The sequence below is a fragment of the Aedes albopictus genome, chromosome 1 (genome assembly GCF_035046485.1).
Source record: "Aedes albopictus strain Foshan chromosome 1, AalbF5, whole genome shotgun sequence".
In the NCBI taxonomy this organism is placed as follows: Eukaryota; Metazoa; Arthropoda; class Insecta; order Diptera; family Culicidae; genus Aedes; species Aedes albopictus.
The window spans coordinates 200,835,392-200,860,466 of NC_085136.1; the positions used below are offsets into that span (position 1 = coordinate 200,835,392).

The 25,075-nt window shown below is 38.0% G+C and overlaps 1 protein-coding gene across 2 annotated transcripts in view; it reads right to left on the reverse strand.

The window, feature by feature from the left end:
• The window catches only part of LOC109432127 (protein TRC8 homolog), a 51,169-nt gene extending 28,247 nt beyond the window's left edge, over window positions 1-22,922 (reverse strand). The window contains exon 1 of one of the 2 annotated variants that reach the window (XM_062846125.1): window positions 22,087-22,922. In XM_062846125.1, coding sequence (XP_062702109.1) covers window positions 22,087-22,450 — 364 coding nt within the window. In that variant the 5' untranslated portion in view covers window positions 22,451-22,922. The remainder of the gene's footprint in view (window positions 1-22,086) is intronic. The other variant, XM_029867006.2, reaches the window with a different exon arrangement.
• Between the last annotated feature and the right edge of the window lie 2,153 nt (window positions 22,923-25,075).

The window sequence follows — 25,075 nt, forward strand, 5'->3', positions numbered from 1 at the left end:
GTAGAGATATCACGCCTGACAACATTGTTGAAAGGGTATGTAAGGGGGTGGACAAGTGGGATTCCATTACTTCTACGGTCTCCCGAATCGTATTTGAACTACAGACAAAATGGCGGGCCGACCAACAGCAAATTGAGTTGGCCCCCCTCCTCATCCGGAAGCTTGAGTCCAACGGGTAGTCTGTAGTACTAGCCAGGACCCAAGCTTCCAGGGGAGAGAGGACCTTCTCGAAGTCATCTCTTACGGGCGTATTGCGAAGGAAGAGAGAGAATGAATTTTTAACCCACATAACCCGAGGCATCACCTCGTGGGTATCTGATCAGCAGATTTTCACATTCTATAAAAAAGTATCCTTTGGACTTAGCCTATCAATAACAACACCTTAAGTTCCATGACACCTATGCCTGAGCCCGACAGGCAATTGAGGTGTCAACATCTCTCTTAGGTATGTTATTAATCTTCCTTTTACATCCCTCAGCAATCGCAAGGACGAGGCCAAGACAGCTCTCGAACGTTGGAGAATTGCATCAGTATTGTCTAAGAGTTAGAGATTAGACCCGAATTTTTGTAATTTGGTAACAAACGGGATGAAGACAAGCCTTATAACAGCGGTCTAGAACTGTACCACAAACGAATTTGTGCTACTAGTTCAATGCTTTGCTTATTCTTCAATGATAATATTTCTGGTCATATATTATAAGAATCAGAATAAAATCTACTTTGGCGACTACTTTTGATCGCAGTCAAAGATACGCGCGAGATAGTCGCCTAAGGCAACATACCTTAGTTTTCAAATTTTCCATCATAGAGTTCTTTGATATTTCATGAAAAAAAGTTCACCACGTGGCCGGGTGATGTGATGACTGCTGCGACTACACGTGGTATTTGCACCGCGATTGAATTTCGATCATCTTTTAGGACCTGGAAAAGTAGTCGCCATAAAGATGTTTTTCATGCAACGCACAATACCTACGTTCCCTATTGAAACATGAGATCCATTTTAAAAGAAAGTAAGCAAAAGAAATTTTAAACATGATTTAGTCAAAATGTGATTCTTTGAAAAGATTGTGGACATTTTCATAGAAATATGTTTGACATCTTTCGTTTATTTTAATTCTTTTTGGCGCATTTCAAGGCTAAAAAACATCTTTCACGATACCAAAGATGTTTATAAAGGAAAACAATTAAAGGAGCTTTTCTGTTTATAAAAAAAAACTAACAATAGGCTAGGCACCAATGATATACATTTCGTAAAGATGTAAATGCAGTGCAACGTTATATTGCCAAAAAAAAAACTAATAAAAAACGTAAATAGCATATTCAAAGAAAACCTCGCTGTTCTTTGTACATTTGTACAATCGAGATTACAAATTGATAACATTATACTGCCGTTCTAAGCATATCTGTACCATGTTCGAAAATGTGCAACTGAGAAAACAGCGATTAAAGTTAATAACGTATTTTATAATTGACCAACAACTACAGTACCACAATGGCACACGCAGCCGTATTTGTATTAAAATGGATTATATATCTGTAGTGGAATCAGTGAAGTTTCCTTTTTAACGTAAATGAAAACATTTCATTTTTGAATAAATACTTCCCAGCGGGATTGTTATGCTGTGAAACACAACGCAATTTTGAAATTTCTACACTTACTTTTCGCAGTTTTTGACTGTATTTCTTGTAGTGAGAAAGATATGCTTGGAAATGCAACAATGGGACAATATGGCTTGGTATTTATTTTCGAAATTTCATAACAAACTAAGGACTTTTACAAGTTTACATAAAAGTACACATACAATTATACTAATAGGAGTAAAAAAGTGAAAAATGCTGAAAATCAACATGGGACAGATATGCTTAGAACGGCAGTATACTAATTCAAATATTTTAGCAATTAGGATAGCCTGAATTGTCCGGTTCACCTGATGTTCCCCACTCAGTAAAGGCCATACTACTCAAAGGTAAGACGGAACGCTGCACATAGTACACCACAGCTGCAATGGTAAATATCGGAGGCCGGCCGTCTATTACTGAGCGGGCACAACGCACGTACGGCTTTGCAGTGTGTGTTGTGTTTGAATAGTTTAGTCCGGCTTAGGCATGCTTCTATCCGTCCATCCATTCATCGGCGTTTTTGTTTTGTTTCTGAAGAAGATTTATTGCGGCTGTAACCGCTTACAATTTTTCTCTGTATGGGTTTTAAATTAATCGAACGCAGAAGATGCGAAGGCAATAATAAAATAAAAACAAATCAACTAAAATGATCCTCCTACTTGAATTGACGTGTCATGGAATAACTATGTTAGTTAATTGATTAGAATTTTAAAAGAACATGATTTGTATTGATTTGAGATCGTTTATGTGCTACGTGGCGTTCTTGGAGGAAGGCCCCACAAGAGTTTAAATAAGAAATTTAACTTTTATATCGATAAAAGTCCACGTAACTGTTACAAAAGTCAAACATGCGGTTTACGTGGCTTTTGCTCAATATTTTATATCCTGTTTACTATCGTCGTTGAGCATGAAAAATTATGAAATATTTTGTCACTTGTTTCGTAGATAAACCGGATTTGTAAGTCAGCTGTACGCTGATCATTAAAAGTGGTTCTAGGAGCTGGTGCGTTTGACGCATAGCAGCGTGCTTGAGTGCCGTTCGATTTTTTTTATGTGCGTTTTTCTTTGAAGTTGTGGCAGTAGCGACGATTGACTTTTTTTCAATATAAGACTATACTTTGCATACCCTTTGACACTCAATAGTACTCATAGTGATCACACTAACGCAGAACTTGCACACTTTCAGGAATGATGCGAAGTTTTGATAATCCAAAAGCAATACTGTCACACTTAATTTTTATTATCTTTTTTTTTTACGAGATTAGAATCAAGACACGATCGGTGAAGTACTAGATTTGTAGTAATTTCGGCATGGTAAGATGAAATGAATGCAAACATCGTGGTATTAGGATTTCCTGCCTAATTTTATGTCGTTTTAGCAATACTTTGGCCAACTGTGTTTTTGTATCCATTTTTTGCAACTTCAACAATACTTAGGATACAGACAAACATGCAGACAGATTTGTTGATTGTTATTTCATATATTTTCTTATACATTCTCAAGGGTTCTAAGGTCAATCAATACTACTACCAAGGTCGATCGTAATAATACTTCTCTATTTCTTAAAATCACCTACCTTTTGTAAGTTTCCTATATTATATCTTATTTCATTATGTATATTCTATAAACTTTCATTACATTACATTCTTTCATTTCATTATACTACATTATATTCAATTATTTGATTATCATTATACTTATGTTCTACCGAACCATCTAGGTCGTGATGCGACTCGTCAGCGAACAACACTCATTCCTATTATCTACAAATTGATACCTTATTTCGTGTCACTACATTACATTTCATTACATTATACGTCTTCATAAATTTTTACAGATTATACCATATTTCGATATTACACATATTTCATCATAATACATTATACTATCGACTATATAAAACCATATGGGGTTGGGAGGGTGCATCAGGGCATCATTGAAGTTGTAACTGTACGACGGAGTAGAAGCCAGGACGTAAAATGCCTCGTCACCGAAAAATATTCATTTACTTCATCTATAGGGGTATTAGGGGCATAATGGACACCCGGGGCGAAATGGACACCCCTGTTTTTGCCGAAACCGTTGACTTTTATGTAAAACTTTTAATGCATAAGTGTAAAGGAACAAATCATTGTTATATTTTTCAAAAGTACCATTTATATTCCTTCAAAATAACCTAAATGTCATTGAAATTGAAATATTTTTTTCATATGGTGGATTTCTTATAATTTCGAAGCAGCATCAAATAAGGTATTACGAGTGTTTGAGTGTGTTCACCATAAAAACAAGTGAATTGTTAGCTTATCTACATGTATACGCAGATTTAACATTGGATGAAGTATTATATTTTTGATCAGAACTTACTGAAAATAGCAATTTAAATGTTGTAGTCGATTCGGGGCGAAATGAACACTGGCAATTATGAATGGATGTACGCGTGCTGCATAGTGTTGGGCGTTTTAGAGAGTTTAAAAAAAATCAATCCGATTATTTTTGCCTAAAATTTATTTAATTAATTTTGAAGTTATGTAAATTCGTCTAAGATGGAGTATTATATCTGTGGTATTGATCTCCGTTCGCAAATTACTTAACTGGTCGATATTCTCAAAGATACAGCATAAAATATGCAGGGGTGTCCATTATGCCCCGATGGGTGTCCATTTCGCCCCGTACCTTTCCTGCCAGCCCCAAAAAACACATGGTTTTCAATTCAGTATTTCTTCACAATTAGTGATGTACCGAATATTCGGCCGGCCGAATATTCGGGCCGAATATCAGCCTTTTTTCGATTTTGCCGAATATTCGTTTAGCCGAATATTAAATGTATTATTCGGCCGAATATGCCGAATAGGCCGAATAATGAATAAACATAGCAACAACACGCTGAATCAAGAATTCCATTAATTGTAAAGTGGATTTTCGGGGAATTTTATTTGAGAAAAGTTACATTTTCTGTGATGTAAAAACGTTTCTGAATATCATGGCTGTCAAATTGTACTTTCTTGTAAACGATCTTGCCATCCATAATAATTTCATGAGATTTTTGACAAGAAAGTCGGCCGAATATTTGACCAACTATTCGGCCGAATATACGGCCGAATATTCGTTTCGCCGAATAATAAAATTTGAAATATTCGGTATTTGGCCGAAGGCCGAATAGTACTATTCGGTACATCATTATTCACAATAATGCCATTCTAGCAGCTGTAAATGATTGAAATACGTAGGAAACATGTTAAAGTTGTAAGTCAACTGATAATATGTAAAGTTTTTGTCTGTTACACAGGCCTAACATACTCATTTCCTTAGGGTGTCCATTATGCCCCTAATCCCCCTAATTGATATCTTATTCCATTTTGCTATATTATATTACATTTTGTTATTATATTTTATTGATTATACCATATTTCAAGATTATATTTCATCATAAATTTTCATTAAATATTATATTTAAATCGTTATATAACCATACATCTACCTATACGGGGTTGGGAGGGTGCATCAGGGCATCATTGAAGTTGAAACTGTACGACGGAGTGGATTGCCAGCCGGAGTGTGGTGAGAAGTGACTATAACATCCTTGTAGATGGGTTCTTCTATCCCAACAGTTGCAATGGATTTGACGCGCCCTTCTTGTAACAAACCATCCCGTAGAAAGCTTGACAAGTAATGTAAATTTCATTATTCATCCTTTTGGATCATACTGTTGGAAGGAGATTCTCTTAAACCCGCGGATTTCGCGTAAGTGTCTCTACTTACGGGTCCGCCACACCCCCTTTTGGCCCTTCATACAGCGGTATGTTGAAATCAGGGTGGTAATGAAATTGATCTTTACTGTTAGGTGGAACTGCATGCAGAGCAAGACTCAAGCTAGGATGGTGGCTACCTACATACATACATACATACATTTTTTGCAACTTCAACAATACGACTAAGGGGCGATTTCTTCACCCTGGCTTAAGCGTTAAGCCAGGTTTAACTGTATGTGTAAGCCTGGCTTACCGGTTAAGCCGAGGTGAAGAAATCGGCCCTAAGGGCCGATTTCTTCACCTCGGCTTAACCGGTAAGCCAGGCTTACTCATATAGTTAAACCTGGTTTAACGCTTAAGCCAGGGTGAAGAAATCGCCCCTAAACCACTTCCTCTACATCCACTTAGAATCCGGACGCAAGGAATAATTTATTGTGACGCTTCAATGATCAAAACCATAACTTTTTGTTAGCAGTACGATCATAAACTTCTTTTAATGATGAAAATTTCATAGATTTTCATGCAACGAGTTATTCCAGATTGCAAACAAGCGAAAGAAAAAAATCTTGCACAAACATGTTGAAAATTTAACATGGTCAGCTGCGACAGCCTCGAAAAATGTTAACATCTCCAAAACCGTTAAATGTTATTTGCTCGGATGTTTTTTTTTTACTTAATCATTTATTTAAGGCTCATGCGCCAACAGGCATAACGGAGCCGAATTCAATTTACATTTTTTACAATTTAATGTTTTTGACTTATAAACTATGTTAGTTTTGAGGAACCGTAAAACTCGCGGTTTGGTCAAGGTTAGGAGGAACAAAAATATTTGAGGAAAGGATAGGATGATGGGGGCTTTTCGTTGACACTTGGCAGCATGTTGTGGCGTGATGCTGCTGGTCAAACGTAGAGTGGACGAACAACCTGTAACGATACAAACAAACGATTTTCGAAGGGATACGAGGTGGACAAGTGGAGCAACAAGACTGGGATGTCAAATAAAGACACGAGGTGGACAAGTGGAACAACAAGACGGGGATATCATACAAAGACTTCAGCTTGTTTTAGAAAGTCGTACACAAGCTTCATGTACTCAAGATCAAGTCTACCCAACACATCTCTAAAGTCTTCCTTTTCTGGTTTTCCTCGGGCCCTGAGGGATGCACATAAATCGGATCTGGCAATACCGTATTCTGGGCATTCCCACACAACATGGTTGATATCTTGATAGCCTGCACCACAGCTACAGCGATTGGTGTCAGTGAGCCCTATTCGATAGAAATGCGAGCCCAGAGAGTAGTGATTGGACATAAGTCGACACATTATCTTGATAAAATCTCGACCTATGTCCAACCCCTTGAACCATGACGTCTTCGATACCTGTGGGAGAATTGAATGCAACCACCTGTCCAATTCCCCTGCATCCCATTTTTGTTGCCAACTGACCAAGGCATGCTGACGAGCAATTGAAAAAAAAATCATTGAAGGCGATATGACGGTCATAAATATCGCCTTCTATAGCGCCCACCTTGGCGAGCGAGTCCGCTTTCTCATTGCCCGGGATCGAGCAATGCGAAGGGACCCAAACCAAGGTGATATTATATGCTTGATTCGATAAAGCACTCAGACTTGATCGTATTTCGCTTAGGAAATACGTAGAGTGCTTCACCGGCCTCATTGAACTGAGACTATCCGTAAAAATGAAATATTGATCAGAGGGAACACAGGCAATTCGCTCTAATGCGTAGTGTATAGCCGCCAATTCTGCGACATATACTGAGCAAGGACTTTGAAGTTTATGGGCGGCGCTATGAAGTTCGTTAAATACACCAAATCCAGTGGAATCATTTGTTTTTGAGCCGTCAGTGAAAAATCTCCTGTCGCAACTGACATGACCAAACTTGCTTGCAAAAATTTTCGGGATGTGCTCCGATCGGAGCGGATCTGGGATTCCACGGATTTCTTGCTTCATGGTCAGATCAAAACCAATAGTGGAATTGGAGAAGTCTGGGAAGCAATCGCGGTTGCGAACATTCAAGGAAGGGTTAACCTCCAGAGTCATGTACGAGTAGTACACTGTCATAAATTTTGATTGATGAAGTCGTTCGATTAGCTTTTCAAAATTTTCAATTACCAATGGGTTCAGCACCTCACAGCGGATGAGGAACCTTAGCGACAATTCCACGAAACGATCTGATAAAGGTAGTACTGCTGCTAGTACCTCCAAACTCATTGTGTGCGTCGAGTTCATGCAGTCTAACGCGATCCGAAGACAACGATACTGAATACGCTCAAGCTTCAGGATGTGTGTTTTCGCGGCCGACTTAAAGCAAAAGCTACCGTATTCGAGAACCGACAGTATCGTTGTCCGATAAAGCTTTATCAGATCTTCCGGGTGGGCTCCCCACCATGATCCGGAAAGTGTACGCATGAAGTTGATTCGTTGTTGGCACTTCTGATACAGATAATTAATGTGCTTTCCCCAGGTACCTTTAGAGTCGAACCAGACCCCTAGATACATATGCGAAAGAGCTTGAGTGAGTTCCTTACCCAAAAATTGAAGCTCTAGATCTGCTGGATCACGCTTCCTAGAAAAGACAACTAACTCAGATTTCTCCGGGGAGAATTCGATACCCAGCTTTACAGCCCAAGCAGACAAATTGTCCAAAGTATCTTGCAATGGTCCTTGCAGATCTTCCGCCTCTGGTCCGGTGACAGAAACCACGGCGTCGTCCGCAAGCTGTCGTAGCGTGCAATTTCCCACGAGACATTCGTCAATGTCTCTGACGTAAAAGTTGTAAAGAAGGGGGCTTAAGCATGAGCCCTGGGGAGACCCATGTAACTAATTCGTGAAGTTGCCGAGGTTCCATGTGAGAAAAACATGTGCTTCTCAGACAACAAATTGTACAAGTAGTTGTTTAAAATCGGAGAAAGTCCACACTTGTGGAGTTTGTCTGAAAGGACATCAACGCAAACTGCATCAAAAGCCCCCTTAATATCCAAGAATACGGAGCCCATTTGCTCTTTTTGAGCGTAGGCCAGTTGAATCTCTGAAGAAAGCAGCGCCAGACAATCGCTCGTTCCCTTGCACCTGCGGAAACCAAATTGAGTATCTGATAGAAGGCCGTTCGATTCAACCCATTTGTCGAGCCGATGAAGAATCATCTTCTCTAGCAGCTTCCGTAAGCACGACAACATCGCAATAGGACGGTACGAGTTGTGATCCGACGCGGGCTTTCCGGGCTTTTGGATGGCAATAACCCTCACTCGTCTCCAGTCATCCGGAACAGTGTTGCTCTCCAAGAATAGATTGAATAAATTCAACAAGCGCCTTTTTGCGACGTCTGGGAGGCTTTTAAGCAAGTTGAACTTTATTCTATCCATTCCTGGGGCAGAGTTGTTACATGACAGAAGCGCGAGTGAGAATTCTAACATCGAAAAAGGTGAATCCATCGCATTCCTTTCAGGTGGATAACGACGAATATTCGATTGCACTTGGACCGAATCCGGACAGACTTTCTTTGCGAATTCGAAAATCCATCGAGGCGAGCTTTCTCGATCCTCATTAACCGATACCGCGTTGCGCATTCTTCTTCCGTCCAGAGAGTCCGCATTGACGTCTCCCGCGATAAGCCGTTGACGAAATTCCTCCAATAACCACGTTTTTCGCCTTTACGAGGTTCTTGAATATCTCGTCAAGAGAGGATTACCGCTCGTAGTTCTCCCGTGTACCGCGCTTCCGATATTTTTTAAACGCGGCGGATCTTTCACGATGGGCTTCGGTACATTCTCCATCCCACCACAGTGTGGGGGGTCTTCGACGTATCGAAGTTCCCGGAACCGGTCTACGCTGCGCTTTGAGAGCACTATCGACGATTAACCCAGACAGAAACTGGTATTCTTCCTGTGGTGGAAGAACGTCAACCGACTGCTCGCCTTCGGAGACCAACTCAGCATACTTACCCCAGTCAATATGCTTCGTGAGGTCATACGCGACGTCGATCTGGCGAGCCTGATACGAATTGGTAACTGAAATTTTGATTGGCAGACGATCACTACCATGGGGATCCTGAATTACATTCCACGTGCAATCCAATGATAGTGAATTCGAACATATTGAGAGGTCTAACATGCTTGGAGGATCTGGAGGTTTAATTCGCGTTGCTTCCCCGGAGTTCAAAATTGTCAAATTGAAATAGTCGCAGAGGTCATATATCAGGGTTGCGCGATTGTCGTCCTTCGGAGACCCCCAGGCTGTTCCGTGTGCATTAAAATCTCCTAGGATCAACCAAGGCGCAGGCACAGCACAGCATATTTCCGCAAGATCTCTTCGAGATACTCTAGCACTGGGCGGCATGTACACACTGGCTATACTGAAACTTTTACCTTGTATGTATAGTAATATGACATGCAACTATTTCAGTGTCGTTCATCGGGGGGAAATCAATTCTATAAAAGGAATGGAGCTTTTTGATCCCCAAGATCACCCCTCCTTATCCATCCCCTCGATCACAACGAATAATATTAAAATCGTGGAAAGAGACATCTTTATCGGAAGTTAGCCATGTTTCACTAAGAGCAAATATGTCACAGCAAGTGTTGTGGACTAAAAATTTGAACGCATCCATATTTCTAATTAAGCTTCTACAATTCCACTGTAGGAATGCTCGGATGTTGTTAACAATGTCATGAAGAAATGTTCCCAGAAGATAAAATTTGTGTTCATTGATAAATCTATTTCGAATTTCAAGATTTGGCAGGAAGTTTGCGCTCTGGTCATCGTTTTCTCACATCAATGACAAATGACATCAAATGTGTACAGGGATGATAGCCTCAAGAATCTCGTGCTGCTTTTCAAAAATGCATATGAGTGATATGTAGAGGTTTGAACTGTTTTGGTGAGCTACCACGACAGCCGGAGATGTTCAGTGGAATCATCAAGGATGGTTAGTATTTTTTAACGAAAAAACATTTAAATTTCGTCTCATGAATTCACTGAATTGCCCTTAATTTCACAAGAAGAGAAATGTTAGGCAACATTTTTCAATTTCTGCTAAGTATAACAGGCTAAAACATGTACAGGGGATAAACAAAATGATCGGGACAGGTAAAATTTTCAGTCTTAAAAAATGTTCAAGTAGCTGTAACTTTTCGAAAAATGCATTAAATTTTCTCAAATTTTTACTGTAAGTTGATCAACTAGTTGTGTATCAGTGGTCCAAATTTGGAAAAGTTTGGGCTATTTTGCACGAAGATATAAAAATTCCAGAAAAAGGTATAATTATCCGATAACCAACTTTGAGCTGTTATATCTCCGAATTCAATGAACCGAATGCAATTAAATTTTAACCATCAATGACTTATATAATGAGCTATAAAAAACTTTTGACTTTACTTAATTTTTTTACAAGGAATAACATTATAACGATATGACTTTTCCTAATAAAACACCAAAAAATCCAAAACTTCAACATCGTTTCAAAATTCGAGATGCTTATAATAGTTCAGTTAAATTTTCTCTAGTTGACTTGTATATAAATATGTTTTGAAGGAAAGTAACAATATTGAAAGTAACAAACTGAAAAAGTAATGGGATGCATATTAAAAATAGACCAATTTGCCAAAAAACATAAAATAAATGAAATCGCTATAACTTTTTCTCTTGGTTATAATTTCAAGTTTAGTCAAACGTTTTTCAAAGCTCATTATATAAGTCATTGATGCTTAAAATTTCATTGCATTCGGTTCATGGTATCCGGAGATATAATAGCTCAAAGTTGGCTATCGGATAAATATACCTTTTTCTAGAATCTTTATAACTTCGTGCAAAAAAGCCAAAACTTTTCCAAATTTTGACCACTGATAAAGCATTGTCCACTTAGAATCCGGACGCAAGGCATATTTGCTAGGGACGCTCTCAACGATCACAATCTTTATTTTTTTACAGCAGTCTGATTCTACACTAGTCCTCTTTTAACGGTGAAAATTTCATCGATTTTCTTGCAACGAGTGAAAAGTTATTTCAGATTGAAGACAAGAGAAGGAAAAAAATCTTGCACAAACACGTTGAAATTTTAGCGTGGTCAGGTACGGCAGTCGCAAAAAATGTTAATATCTCCAAAACCATTATGTGTTTTGTGCACAGATGTTGTTAATCATGGCATAAAGAAGTGTCCCAGAAGATTAAAGCATGGGTTCATTGGTTAATCTGCTTGGAATTCGAAGATTTAGCAAGACGTACGAAATCTGGGCATAGTTTTTTAGATGATGATTTTAGATGAAGATGATGAGAGCAAGTTTATACAAGGATGACAGCGTCAATAACCGCGTGCTCCTTTTCAAAAACGCACACAAGGGATCTATAGAGGTTTTACCTAGTTTGATTTGTCACGGCAGCCGGAGCCGTTCAGTGGTTTCGTCATAGATGGGTAGTATTTATCAACGAAAAAACACTCAAATTTCGCGTTCACTCTATTCACCAAATTGCCTCTCATTTCGCAAGAAGAAAAACTTTTTTATTTTTTCTTCGGAATCCTTATCAGACTAATCAAGGTACTCAGGAAATTGCATAGACGACCTGATTGTTGGACTAACATGCCGATGGGGTTGATTCTTAAAATTTACCACCGTTGTGCAGATTTTTGAGGAAGTTAACACGGAAAAAGTGAAAAAATATATTTGAAATAAAAATAAATAATTTCAAAGTAATTTTTCCATGAACCTACAATAAATAATCTTTGTTTTGAGGGCTTCACCTTTTATGTTTGTTATTCCATCCCTGAGATATACGTGATTTTGTCCGTCCGGATTCTAAGTGGACAATGCCTTACACAACTAGTTGATCAACTTACAGTAAAAAATTGAGAATATCTGATGCATTTTTCAAAAAAAAATACAGCTAGTTGATCATTTTTCGAAAAGTGAAAATTTAGCCTGTCCCGATCATTTTGTCTATCCCCTGTATCACACGATGGTATCATAAAAGATTCTTGTGAATAGTATTAGTGTTAGCATTATAATTATGACTTTATTAGTAGGTTTTATTTCTGCTGTAATAAAAAAAATATATAAAACTGAAGATTTTTCCTCAGAAATAAGGTAGTTTTCATTATCGAAATACAGAAAAATCATCACAATTAGGGTGAGGATGTTTAATTACAATATCAAATAATAGTAATAATTTTGAAACAGTGGTACAATAATAATTTTGAAACAGTGGTACAATGTGCAATTACCTCTTCAAAAATTTAAACAAATATTCGAGAATATTTTAGAAAACACGTACGTAAAAAGAAAGTTTAAACTCGTAAATATAATGTTCAACACAGTTATATGTCATACGATTCATGGGCCTGCATTTTGAAAAAGATTCAAGTATTTCCAGTCGTTTTTGTTTCTAGCAATTGTATTGAAAATGCTATCCAGTAATTGGTGGAATTTTAATCAAATATAGCTCTAACACAATAAATATATACAAAAATCGCTCTACATTGTTATATATTTGACAGAGTGCCTGCAATAGTATCAAATAAATCAATTTGAATACTAAGATTTAACGTAAATTGATCAAATATTTAGATTTGGGAAGTGAATGTGAAGAATTATGCCCAGCAAATATTACTCGAATAACGTATTTACTCCTTCTTCTTCCAGCACTACAGTTTAAAGTAGTGGATGGTTTTTTGTGGAAATTTTGTCAATGTTAGCAGTAAATGCAACATTTATTATCAAATTTGACAATTACAAAGGTAAATTTTGACGAGGCCAAATGAGAATGTTATGGATTGTTATGCAATTACTCATACCACAAGCCATACCTCCAGAACTGCATTTTTTCATATTTAAAAAAAATACAAAAGTTATTTTCGAACAAAATATCCCTCAAATATTGTAAAAAGCATTGAAATATCGCCTGTAAAAATTTCGGTTATTTTGGTACGCATTTCAGACAATTATAGTTATTTTAATACATATTTTTTATAAAAATAACGGGTAACTTTCGTAAGTTTCGTGGCCGTGCGGTTAGCGGCGTCAGTCGTCTAGGCGTTTCGTAAGCCTCGGAGTGCGGGTTCGATTCCCGCTCCATTCGGGGAAAACTTTTTGTCAAACGGAAAATTCTCCATTGGGCCACTGGGTGTTATGTGTGGTATCCGTTGTCTCGTGTTGGTACAGTAGACGTTCGCTCGGTGCAAACGCTTTAACTGCAATGCTTTTTAACTGCAAGTCCGCTAAGTGCAACAGTTTTGCAGTTATCGCACCGCTATCCGTCAAAATGAAATGTCAACAGTGCTGCGATGTTTTTTTGCATGCAATTTTGTTGCAATGCGATGTTTTTCGTATGCACATTGGTTGCATTCTGCAGCAACTGACACTTATGTGACGTCTGTCAGTTGTTGCAGTTATCGAATTTCATTCGGTAAGTGAAACGTAAACATGTTGCACTTATCGAACGTCTACTGTAACAGAGCTGCGAAGTGTCAGTATCAACCGATATTTAAAGATGAAATTGAGATAGGTAACCACTCATTTTTCCATTTACCATCGGAATATCAATTGACTAGCCTCTGATCATTCAATTGACATCAGATCCAGCCTCAGTCAAGGCACATATCATTCAATTGATCCCCATCTAGGAAGCATAAATGTGTGGTGTTGTAGGTTCAAAGCTTTTACCATCGTTGATGACGTCAAACCCGACATCAACCTATCATTCACCTTCTTTTATTTTGGCCACCAAACCCAACATAGACCCAATAGTTGATCAATGTTGGTCCAACAGTGGCCCAACATTCGATAAAAATTGACCCGACTTTGACCCGACATTCGACATTTTTTCAGTCTGGCGGAATTTTGCGGGGTTTTCCGTGTTTCGTGTCAAGCTACTCATTCGAGTGACAATTTATTCAATTGACAAGGATTCGCTTCTCATTTGATAGGTGCTCTGATTGAATGAAATCGTTTTGAACATAACTAGAATGAAAAATGACTGAACAGCTTGGTTGGTTAGTGTTCAATTGAATGAATTGAATTTTTGCAACACTGGTTGGCAATGTTCAGTCTGTGTGGCCTCTGGCTGAAGACGGTGTAGTGTCTTTTTTTAAAAACTGCCAATACATCCTGCAAACCTGTATGCAGATATTTGCAGCTACAACCTTCACAGATTCTACTACTCAAATCTGATCATTTGATGGCTGACGATTGATTAAATGTGATTAAGAACATGTTTGAAATGTTACATGAATTTTTATTATGTATATATTCTATGGGTAAAATTATGTGCCTATTACTCACATCCCCATTTGTCCAAAAACATCCAGTTCCACTACTTGGTGCTTTGAATTTGAAATATAAACATCTATTCTGATTCTCTGCGTTGAAAACCAATTGAAAATCCACTTGGTTTTGTTATACGACACGCGGTGTACAACTCGAAGATCATGTATTTTTTCGACAAATTTTGAGAATGTCAAACTGCATAACAGTACCCACTAGACTGGGTCAACAAAGTCGATTTTTTGGAACAAAGCTTTTTCGATTCGTTTTAGCGGCCAAAGCAACTGTGCAAAATTTGGGAGCGATTGGTTGCTTCCCCGTATTCCGCATTGCGATTGAAATTTGTATGGAATTTAGTATGGGAAAACGTGCTTTTTTGAATTTTTCTCATAAATTGAAATTTTTCGTCTAAAACAGTCTAACCAACGACGGTAAAGTATAGCCTAGGATATGCCGAAAAACTTTGCCGAAGACCACAAAGTGATCCGACACTTGTGAAAAAAGTTATAACGTACAGATTGCCCAGTGGTGCTTAACATTTAACATGTAAAGGAATAACATCAATAATAAAATCTCAATTTTTGGCCTAAGTTACCAGGCGAATAACTTTTTTCACAAGCGTCGGATCACTTTGCGGTCTTCGGCAAAGTTTTTCGGCATATCCTAGGCTACACTTTAACGTCATTGATTACATGGTATTAGACAAAAGAATTCAAGTTATGAGTAAAATGCAAAAAAGGACGTTTTCCCATACTAACTTCCATACAAATTTCAATTGCAATGCGGAATACGGGGACGCAACCAATCGCTCCCAAATTTTGCACAGTTGTTTTGGGCGCTAATATAGATTGAAGAAGCTTTGTTCCGGGTTGATACGATCAAATTTAAAGTTTCTCGATACAACGTTGACCCACTCTAGTACCCACGCTTTCAAGCAAAATATGCAACACAAACTTACATAAAAATGGATTTTCTGCATTCTTGGGAACATAATTGATTTATAAAAATTATACAAACTCATGAATAAGAAAATCATTTTTTCGACTTTTGGCCTACTACTACGGTTGTGGTTGTGACTCTAACTAACGAGGGGTGCATTACTTTGATTAATCAAATGAATTTTCCTATTTTTTTTTTGGCAAAGACTTACAGAAAATCGCCACCATAAGCATTTTTTAAGACAAGGTGTAAATAGTGGGCCGGTCTTAGCGAGAGTTACTCATGCTAAAAACAGTACCAAAAATATGGAGCTTAAACATATGTCAAAATAAGTTCTGACTACACATTTTTAAAATTGTTGCCAAAAGTCTACGAAGGGGGAGTATGAGTTATTGGATTCTTACCGTAGTTTCTCCTTTATTTTTTTCACAGTTTCTCACAGAATTCATCTTTCTTGAATCTAAGGTTTTTACCTTAAGTTTTCTTCACTTTCCCCAGTTCTTCTAAGAATTCATCCAGAGTTTGTTAACGTATTTGCTCCTACATATAAATAGTTCTCCTAATGGTTTTCCAGGATAGCTTCCAAACAGTTTCAGTCGGGGATTTCGAGAGATTTTGATAGAAGTTCTTCAAGGATTTCTTTCAGAGAGTTGTTAGATACTCCTTTTGAATTTTCTTACGGGGTTTAGGTTTCCCTAGTTCCTCCATGAATTCTCTTAATATTTTCTTTCGGGACTACTCCCACAACTTGTTTCAGAGATGTAGTTCCAAAGTTTCTTCTATGGAGTTTCTTGCTATATTCCACCTTGATTCCTTCCAGTATTTCTCCGGGAATCCCATACAAAGAAATTCGAAAGTTTTCCCAGAAGAAATGCCGAAGAAAAACTCCTGGAATAATCCCTGCAAGAACTCCGAGAGCAAAGAAATCCCAAAGGACCACCCAGAATCTCGGGACAATTTCTTGCAGGGATTCCTGAAAAAGCTATTTGTGAAAAATAATGCTAATTGGAGCACTACAAGAAATCCGGTACACAACTACGATGGAAAGCTTAAAAAAGCTTCGAAATCATGGGAAGAACTCCATGAGAAGTATCAGCAATAGCTCCTGCAGAAATCACAGAAGGCACCGCGGAAAAAATCTTAGGAGAAAGTCCAGGATAAAACTGAGAGAAATCCCAAAACCAACACCGGAAGGATTTTTTCTGGGGAAAGGTATCTGGATAAACTCCGATAGGAATCTCTGGTGAAACTTCAAAAGGAATCACGCAAGAACTTATCCCAGCTGTGGAAATCCATCGAAAAACTCTAAAAGAAAGGAAATTTCTTGAAGATATAACAGGAGTAACCTTAGTAGAAAACCTGAGAAGAACTCCTGCAGAAAATTTGTGAAAAACATCTCAAAAAATCCTTGGAGGATCTTTTACCGACTTTTCGAACCATATAAGCAGAATACCCTCTTCGAATGAGTGTAATCAGTTTTGTACCTTTTAATACCGCACTGTTTTGCTTATCCTTTGACAGATACGCGTATTTCGACTACCACTTCTAATCTTCCTCAGTGTCAGTTATCCTTGGAGGAGCTCTCTGGAAGAACTAGAAGGAATATTCCCTGTAGCAATTATAAGAGAAATCCAGGAGATCTCTCAAGGAATTCTCAGGAGATGCACCGGAAAGATTAGCGGAAAACTTTCAAGAAAGAGAGAAACTCCGCGACAACATTGCGATATAATATAAGAAAAACTGTTGTGAAGATCTCGGAATAAGTTCTAACAGAAATCAAATGAAAATGTTCTTGGGCAGAATGAAAAATCCCACGAAGGACCCTTGAAGAAATACTGTGAAAATCACTGGAAAAAAAATACAAAAAAAATGTGGGATTCCCGTGAAACAATCTAGGAGAAATCGGTCAGAATTCAGGAATCCTCGAAGATTCACAAGGAAGAATACCGGAAAGATTTATTCGAATCTTGGAAAAAAATGCAGCTAGGAATCCGGAAGAATTAGCGTCCACATGGAATTTGAAGTATCTTATGGGAATCGTCTCGGACACAAATTGTTGAAATGCGGGTCCATAGCGAACGCATACGTATTGAATGCAGCCTTTTTAAAGCTGATTTAATGCAGGAATTTTATTCAGTGTTCATCATAAATTCAAGTTTATTTTTGGGATCAGACAGGCGCGCGTCCTGAAAGGTTAACAAAAAAGGTGATGATTTGAAATGGGAGAACTTCTGCCTACAAATGGTCTAAACTAGAAACGAATGAGTTCATGGGAAGTTATCAAGTTTCATCAATGACGGCCAGTCATTGACGGGACCGATCTTCACCGTACGACAAATTCTCCAGAATGGCCGTAGATACCAACTAACTCATCACCGGTTCATCGACTACAAGACGACATGCGAGTTCTGGAAAATCATGTACATACGAGAACGGTTTTCCTGCAAAGTCTCTGATTTTGCTACGAGCCATGTATTAAGTATAAGAAATTATGCTCCGAGGGGGAGGGAGGAGGTAAGAAATTTTCTTCAAATTGCTTCGACAATACTTACAGGGAACCTGAAGTTTTTTTTTCTGAAAACTTTTGCAGAACTAAATATTTTTTTCCTCCAACAGAAATTTTTTCAGTAATTAATGCTAGCAAGTATGTAATAAATCACTTGACAGAAGCCTTATATGAAAATGTAAGGACAGTGTAGTTCCTATAACTAATTATTATAGGAATAACATATTCTAACATCCAAAGTTTGATTATTCTGTATCAGTATGTAGTGCTAACAAGGCAACTATGCATTCGAACTGCTTATATAGCACAGCAGGCAGTACAAATACTTAATACAGCCGGCTGTATGGCTTCTTCGATTGCTTAGTGATTACCTAAGTAGTATTGCTGGAAACAAAGCATACAAAGAATCAATAGGATTATCTTCTTGGGACTAACGAGCATCTTAAGTGTGTTAGTATTGGTCATCTTCTATATTTAGGCGAGAATGGCGCCACTACGTCTGATTGCTGATCAATCAGGGGAAGGAGAGGAAGTGATGAAGCAATTCGCTTGCCCACGGCAGACCGTTTAGTACTGCATCTGCGTAAATTCTTGCTGGAGCGACTGAGTGTTTGAGAAATGACTGTGTGGCAGAGGGTTCACGTTGGTGCGTTGATGCCAGACGTAAAGTGGAAGATTGTGTGTCAAATATTATTTTTGTATATTTTTATCGATAAAGTAAAATACATAGTGGTGTATCGTATATTGGGGCCGAATATCAGCTTATTTTCTACTTCACCAGATATTCGTTCAGTCGAATAACAAATGTACTATTCGGCCAATCATGTCGAATAGGTCAAATATTGATCAACTATAGCGCTGAAAGGGCTGAAAGTCTAATAAATAAAGATAAATCAATCAACCAGGGACACCACGCTAAATAAACAACTCCAAAGTTATTTTACTATTACTTTAGAGCTTTTAGTAGAACTTGTTACTTCAGACTCTAGTTTAATTTAAAAACACTTCACTTATACTTCACTTTCGACTGTCGAGCACTTGACACTGAAGAAGTCTGTAAGTCACAGACGAAATAGGCCTATCTGTCCGAAGATAAGCACAGTAGTAGAATTAAAAGGAATTTGCTCGTCCTTTCTAGTTTTCTTTAAAAGAGTTATTCATTTTTTATTTTCTTTTGCAAAAGTGAAGTATAAGTGAAGTGTTTTTAAATTAAACTAGAGTCTGAAACTCCAAAGTTATTCCACTACCACGTAGAAAAAAAAACTTATAATAAATTTGATGGATCCCATAAGTTCACCAGTAGAAATTTATTTTAGATGAAATTATAGGTTGAAGTCATTAATCAAATCAACTTCCAATCAACTAGGAAACCCAGCAAAGATGGGACTGTTATGCGAGTGGCGGCAGTATAGCGTACTGTATCTAGCCGATATTAAAAAATCAAGTCAATTGGTGTGAAATTGACAGAGTTATAGAAAAGTGCCCAAAACAGACCCCCTCTACCCGAATGGTCCCAGATCCTACTGGAAGTGCACTATTGGATCCATTGGATATCAATAAATTACAATTACAATTACCGTGAGGTGCCCATATTTCGTGCACTTAAGAATTCTAAAATTTTGATAAACGACTGGAATTTTACCATAAAGTATATCAGATTAATTTCTTCCATAATATTTAGTGCTGGCACTGTAGCTCCCAAGAAAAATATAAATTAGGCAACTTCGCATTATACAAGATAGTTAAAGCAATAGTTTTGATTTGTTTGAAAGTGCCAAATTTCGTGCACGGATTCCAAATTTCGTTCAAAATGGGTCCAAATTTCGCTCACTCTAAAAGACGTAGAATTGACTTAAATGTGTTAATTTTCAAAACGTAGCATACTCGTACAATACCAATGGAACCATAACGTATAGATAAAATCGATGTCTGTGACGAAATATGAGTGAATATTTTCCCATGTTGGTCCCGAATGTTTACATTAAGATTTCCAAAAGTCCTTCTGTAGTTTTGAGGGTTATTATTTTTGACGTTTGTTTTGCTCTTCAATTGACATCTTAATTAAACAATATAGTGTTTGCTATTTGAATCAAATGTTCATTAACTTTATTGATGGTCAGTAATGTGAATCAATTCATTTTTGTAATTATAGATTTTTACCTTTCTATTATGTGCCATTAATAGGCACATTCCTCGGGAGGTTGGTTCTAGTAAAGTGTCGTCTTCCAAATTTGTGTTCTGGCAATAAGGCTTACGGTAATAATTTGCTTGAACGAAATTAGCTGCTGTAAGCTACTACATCCAATAAATAAAATCATTCCGAGCTTACTTTTTTTTTATTCCTTGTTGGGTATCTAAGTCACTGCGATCAGTTGATAGATCTATTATATGCCCCATTTTTATTTAGCTTTGTTAAGTCGACGTATCACCATTGGTATTGGTAATAATCAGACTTTGACCAGAAGCGATATCCCAACACGGTGCCACACTTCGAATGAATTGGACCACCGTATTTGTGTTTGTCCTCCAGACATCAAAGGGTTCTATTAGCCCTTTGTCGAAGAACCTAATTCTTTTAGTTATAACTGCCGGACAACGGCATAACAAGTGTTCCGAGTCTTCTGTATCTATGCCGCACAAGCGACATACATCATCTTGAAGTTTTCCAATAACCTTCAGATGATACCGGCTCGGACAATGACCTGTTAAGAGGCCAGTTAAAGTACTACTATCTTTTTTGGAAAGTTCCAGAATTTTGCGAGTGTTTGCAACGTTTGGCTTTATAAATCGCTTAGACTGCCTCGCAGTTGTGGTGTTCTCCCAAATGGATTTTATTTTCTGCTGTTCCCAAGCTTTAAACTCCATTCTGAGAGAACATCCAGAAATGCTACAAAATGGTTCAGGACCTATGAATTGATGAGACGATCCAAGTCTTGCTAGCATATCGGCTTGCTCGTTTCCTTTAATTCCGCAATGTCCTGGAACCCAAAACAGCTTCACCTGATTGCGGCGAGCTAATTGCTGATAAGTGATTGGATACACTCCCAAACATGTTTCCGAGCTTACTTAGTATTTCCACATTTAAAAAATTGTTTATTTTCTCACTTTCTACGTAGTTTATGAGCAGTCCCAAGCTAATTTTAAACCAAACTACTAACTAAGACAATTATTAGATCTATTATTAAAAATCGAATCATGCGATAACTACAAGTACACATGAACCTCTAAAATAGAGTTATAAAAAAGAGTGCACGAAATTAGGGACCCATACAAATTGTGGGTTCCTAATTTCGCCAACAACATAAATGTTGACACAAAATATGAAAATAACATTTTCAAGTAATTTTATTGCGTATTATAATAAAACATATTGAATTGAAATAACCAAACATAAATTGGAATATTTACTTTTGTTAGAGATTGAAATACTTGTTGACTTCCGTGAGTGTTGATTTTCCCGTATCTCTGAATATGACATCTGCTATTTGCATACATTTGCAATTTATTTTTCAATCTTTGACATAAATCAAATTTTTCATTTCTTTTTGTGTGAATTGTATTGAGATCAAATGCAGTTTCGAGGTTCTAGCAAATTTTTGATGATTCCGCTGTTAATTAGTTAATAATGCTCTCAGATGTCAGAAGTTAACGAAATTTGGGCGCGCACGAAATTAGGGCACCCCACGGTATTAATTAGAATTTCCTAAATCATCACTCAGCAATCATTCTGATGTATGTACTAGGCAGTCAACAGTGTTTACCCAGGAACGCAACAAGTTCATGAAGGTAAATTTAAATAGCAATACGGACGCTGTAGCCTAGCCGCTAGCTGTCGAGCAAGATGTAGGTAGAGGCAAACAAACAAACAGTCTCAACTTTACTCAAGGCTATCGCTGTCACACAATTACATGGCACAAAATCTCCATTGGACATTGGTCTCTCTAATAATGCATCCATCTCCATCTTCTATATAACAACTTCAAAATTTTGTTACTTACCAAATAGGCACAGCAGAAATTTGAGCGTCGTCAGCGAAACAAGCTTATAGAACTCGAAATCATCTCTAAAGGAATCCTCCACGTCCGCTCCTCCGATGGTGCCGGATGCGCCTGCTAGGAAATCCGCAGCAGCTGCGGTCGCCGCGTTCAGAGTGGCATTCAACGTTGCATTGACCACTGATTCGGCTGTTTCCACCGCTGCTGTCGTACTCACCGCCGGTGCAGCGGTGTTTACGGATGTCGTCGCAGGGGCCGAATTTGGCAGGCCCATGCTGATTTTGAGGATTTCGTCGATGATGAATAGGCTCGGGACGCGCATTATTACGTCCACCAGCCCAAGGACTTTGGTTCGAACCACCGACATTCTGACGTCTCGAGACTTTCGAATCCTTGACAAAACCTTCCGGAAGAATCGAGCCTCCTACCTGTCGTCACGTCAATCTTCAGGGCCACGACACTGATTTTATTCTCTGCACTACACTGCACTTCCTTCCCCTTTCCTTCGCCTACTGAAGTGCGACGAAAGAGGACTTCTTATATTTTTCTTTCGACCAAGATTGTGGGTACGAAAAAAAAAATAACTTTCACATTTGCTGCACCTTCGTAGCCATTATTCTACCTGTACGAACGCAAGCCCACTTCCGAAAGGCTTCCGCGGAAAGCCCAACGGACACTTTTCTCCACTCAATAGTCCACAATTTCAATAGGTTCACTACCGTACCGTACCGAGACAAGAAAATTTCCTTTTTGATCAAAAGTTTTCACTTTTCTTGTAATTGTTGCCCCGTCGCGTAAAAAGTTCGAAATCGGACTGAGAAGCACAAAAGTAGAACGGAGATTTTGACGTTCGGTCCTTTGAATGTGTGCGTGTGTTTTCGCAGCATTCGTGAAACGTCAGGTGATCGGCGGTAGCGGTGGTAGCCAATAAATCTATAAAATATTTGAATCTATAAATAAAATCCTTGTATAATAAAAACTTTATAGGCCTAATCAGAAGACGTTGAAAATCAGCTGATTTTAGGGGCCTTGAAACGAGCAGATAGGTTTAGAATCAGCCGTTTCAAAAAGAAAGCGTTTTCATATATACAGCACAGACAAACAGACGTCTCACTCTACTCACTTCTTATCGTTCCACTTTTCAACGGATTATTCAAATATTCTGTACACACTATTTTTATTTCGCTGAAAACCAGCAAAATTTTGCTGGTTTTTGACATGCTGTAAATACAGCAATCCATCCAGCAAAAAGTTTTTGCTGGCTATTCAGCAATGCGTTTTGACAGCATATTTTGCTGGTTGACCAGTAATTTTGTCCGCGCCAAGGGGTTGGTCACACAGCAAAAAAAGTTGTTGAATATTACATCGAAATCGCTGCAACCAGGTCGTTACATCGATCGATGAATATTACACAGCCCGATGTACACGAAGGCTTTCGATGTGATAAACAGATCCGATGTAATTGGGGCGATGTAATAAATAGAACGTACACGAAGCGACGTAATTGAGGCGATGTAAAATGGAAATGAATTCAAATGCTCTTCAATGGCAGATTAAATTATAGTTTATCCCTTTTCGCTAAGATTTTCGTATAGCTGAAGAAATCATAAAAGCTATAGTAAATTCATAACGAAATTGGATAAAAATATAATTTAATCAGTCATTGAAAAGAATACAATAATGAATAGATGAAATGCACAAAAAAATATTTATTTTTCTTTTCCTCTCTGACGTTACGCCCTTGTTAGAACAGAGCCTGCGCATTAACTTACATGGTACATACGCACTTTCAAATAAACTGAGGTTTATTTACCAACTATTTTATATTTTTGTGGCAGCTACAGGCACAGCGATACTGTACGCCGAAGGAAGGAAACATTATTTCTATTACGAAAAGACCTAGCATCGACTGGGAAGCGAGCCCGTGGTGTATACCCGCGTGTTTACCGCTTCGGCTATACACGGATCCTTCAGCTACTCAGCTGAATAATGAATTCCGCTAGAGGCAGAGTGTAGACGGCTTATTGTCATCCTGAAACATTGTCGGGGTCGGTGGTGTAGTGGTTAGCGTGGTTGCCTCTCACCCCAGTCGGTCGGGGTTTAATTCCCGTCGACACCGATGGGATTTTCTGAGACAATCCGTGATCACGCCTTTCCTCGGATAGGAAGTAAAGCTAGGGGCGGGACACTGCCTAATACAGACGCTAATACCGCCTAATAAATATTAGTTTCCTAATCTTCATGCTGTAGTGGCTTTGCCCACTCGGTAAAACCGCCGAACCCTTACGATGGGTTCTCATGTGACTCAGTTGATTTAAAGTAGAAGAAATAATAAAGTCAGTTCTGATTTACCAATAAACGTACTCGGTCGTTTGTTATTTGCATTTGAGTAATGCCTCCTTTTTATCTTTAATTACCGGTTATAACAGTGTCGACGAGGAGAAATGTTAATTGGGATTTGTACAACGCTTTTTTACGGCCATTGGCTTTTTAACTTTGGCGTATATTTTTCAGTGCAAAATTCCTTTTGGCGACAAGCGTGCTATGTATAACAATTTTTTTCTATCCGTGCATTCACGACCGCCGGTAATGTGTAGTTTTTTCGTGAATTATTTTATTTTTTCGCCCATAGATCGGGTCAATAATTCACTTTTGTATGCTGATGTATTTTTTTTTAATTGTATTTTGTCAGTGTTTTTTTTTTGGTAAACGAGATTTTGCTGTAAAACGTTGCTGTAAAATGGTGCATAAAAACACTTCCAGCAGTGCGTGTAGTGATTTTTGTCCTTTTTTTTTTGGTACAGCATGGTGCAAAATATCACCTTTTGTTAATCTCGTTACCATTTTGTTTATTTTGTGAAAGACAAGATTTCTTCGAATGTTTTAACTTTTGTATTATTTTTCATTTGTTTGACGACGGCATTTTGTTTTTGGCTTTTCTCACAATCTTTGGTATGTATCAATTTCTTGACCATTTTTATTTAATCTGCGT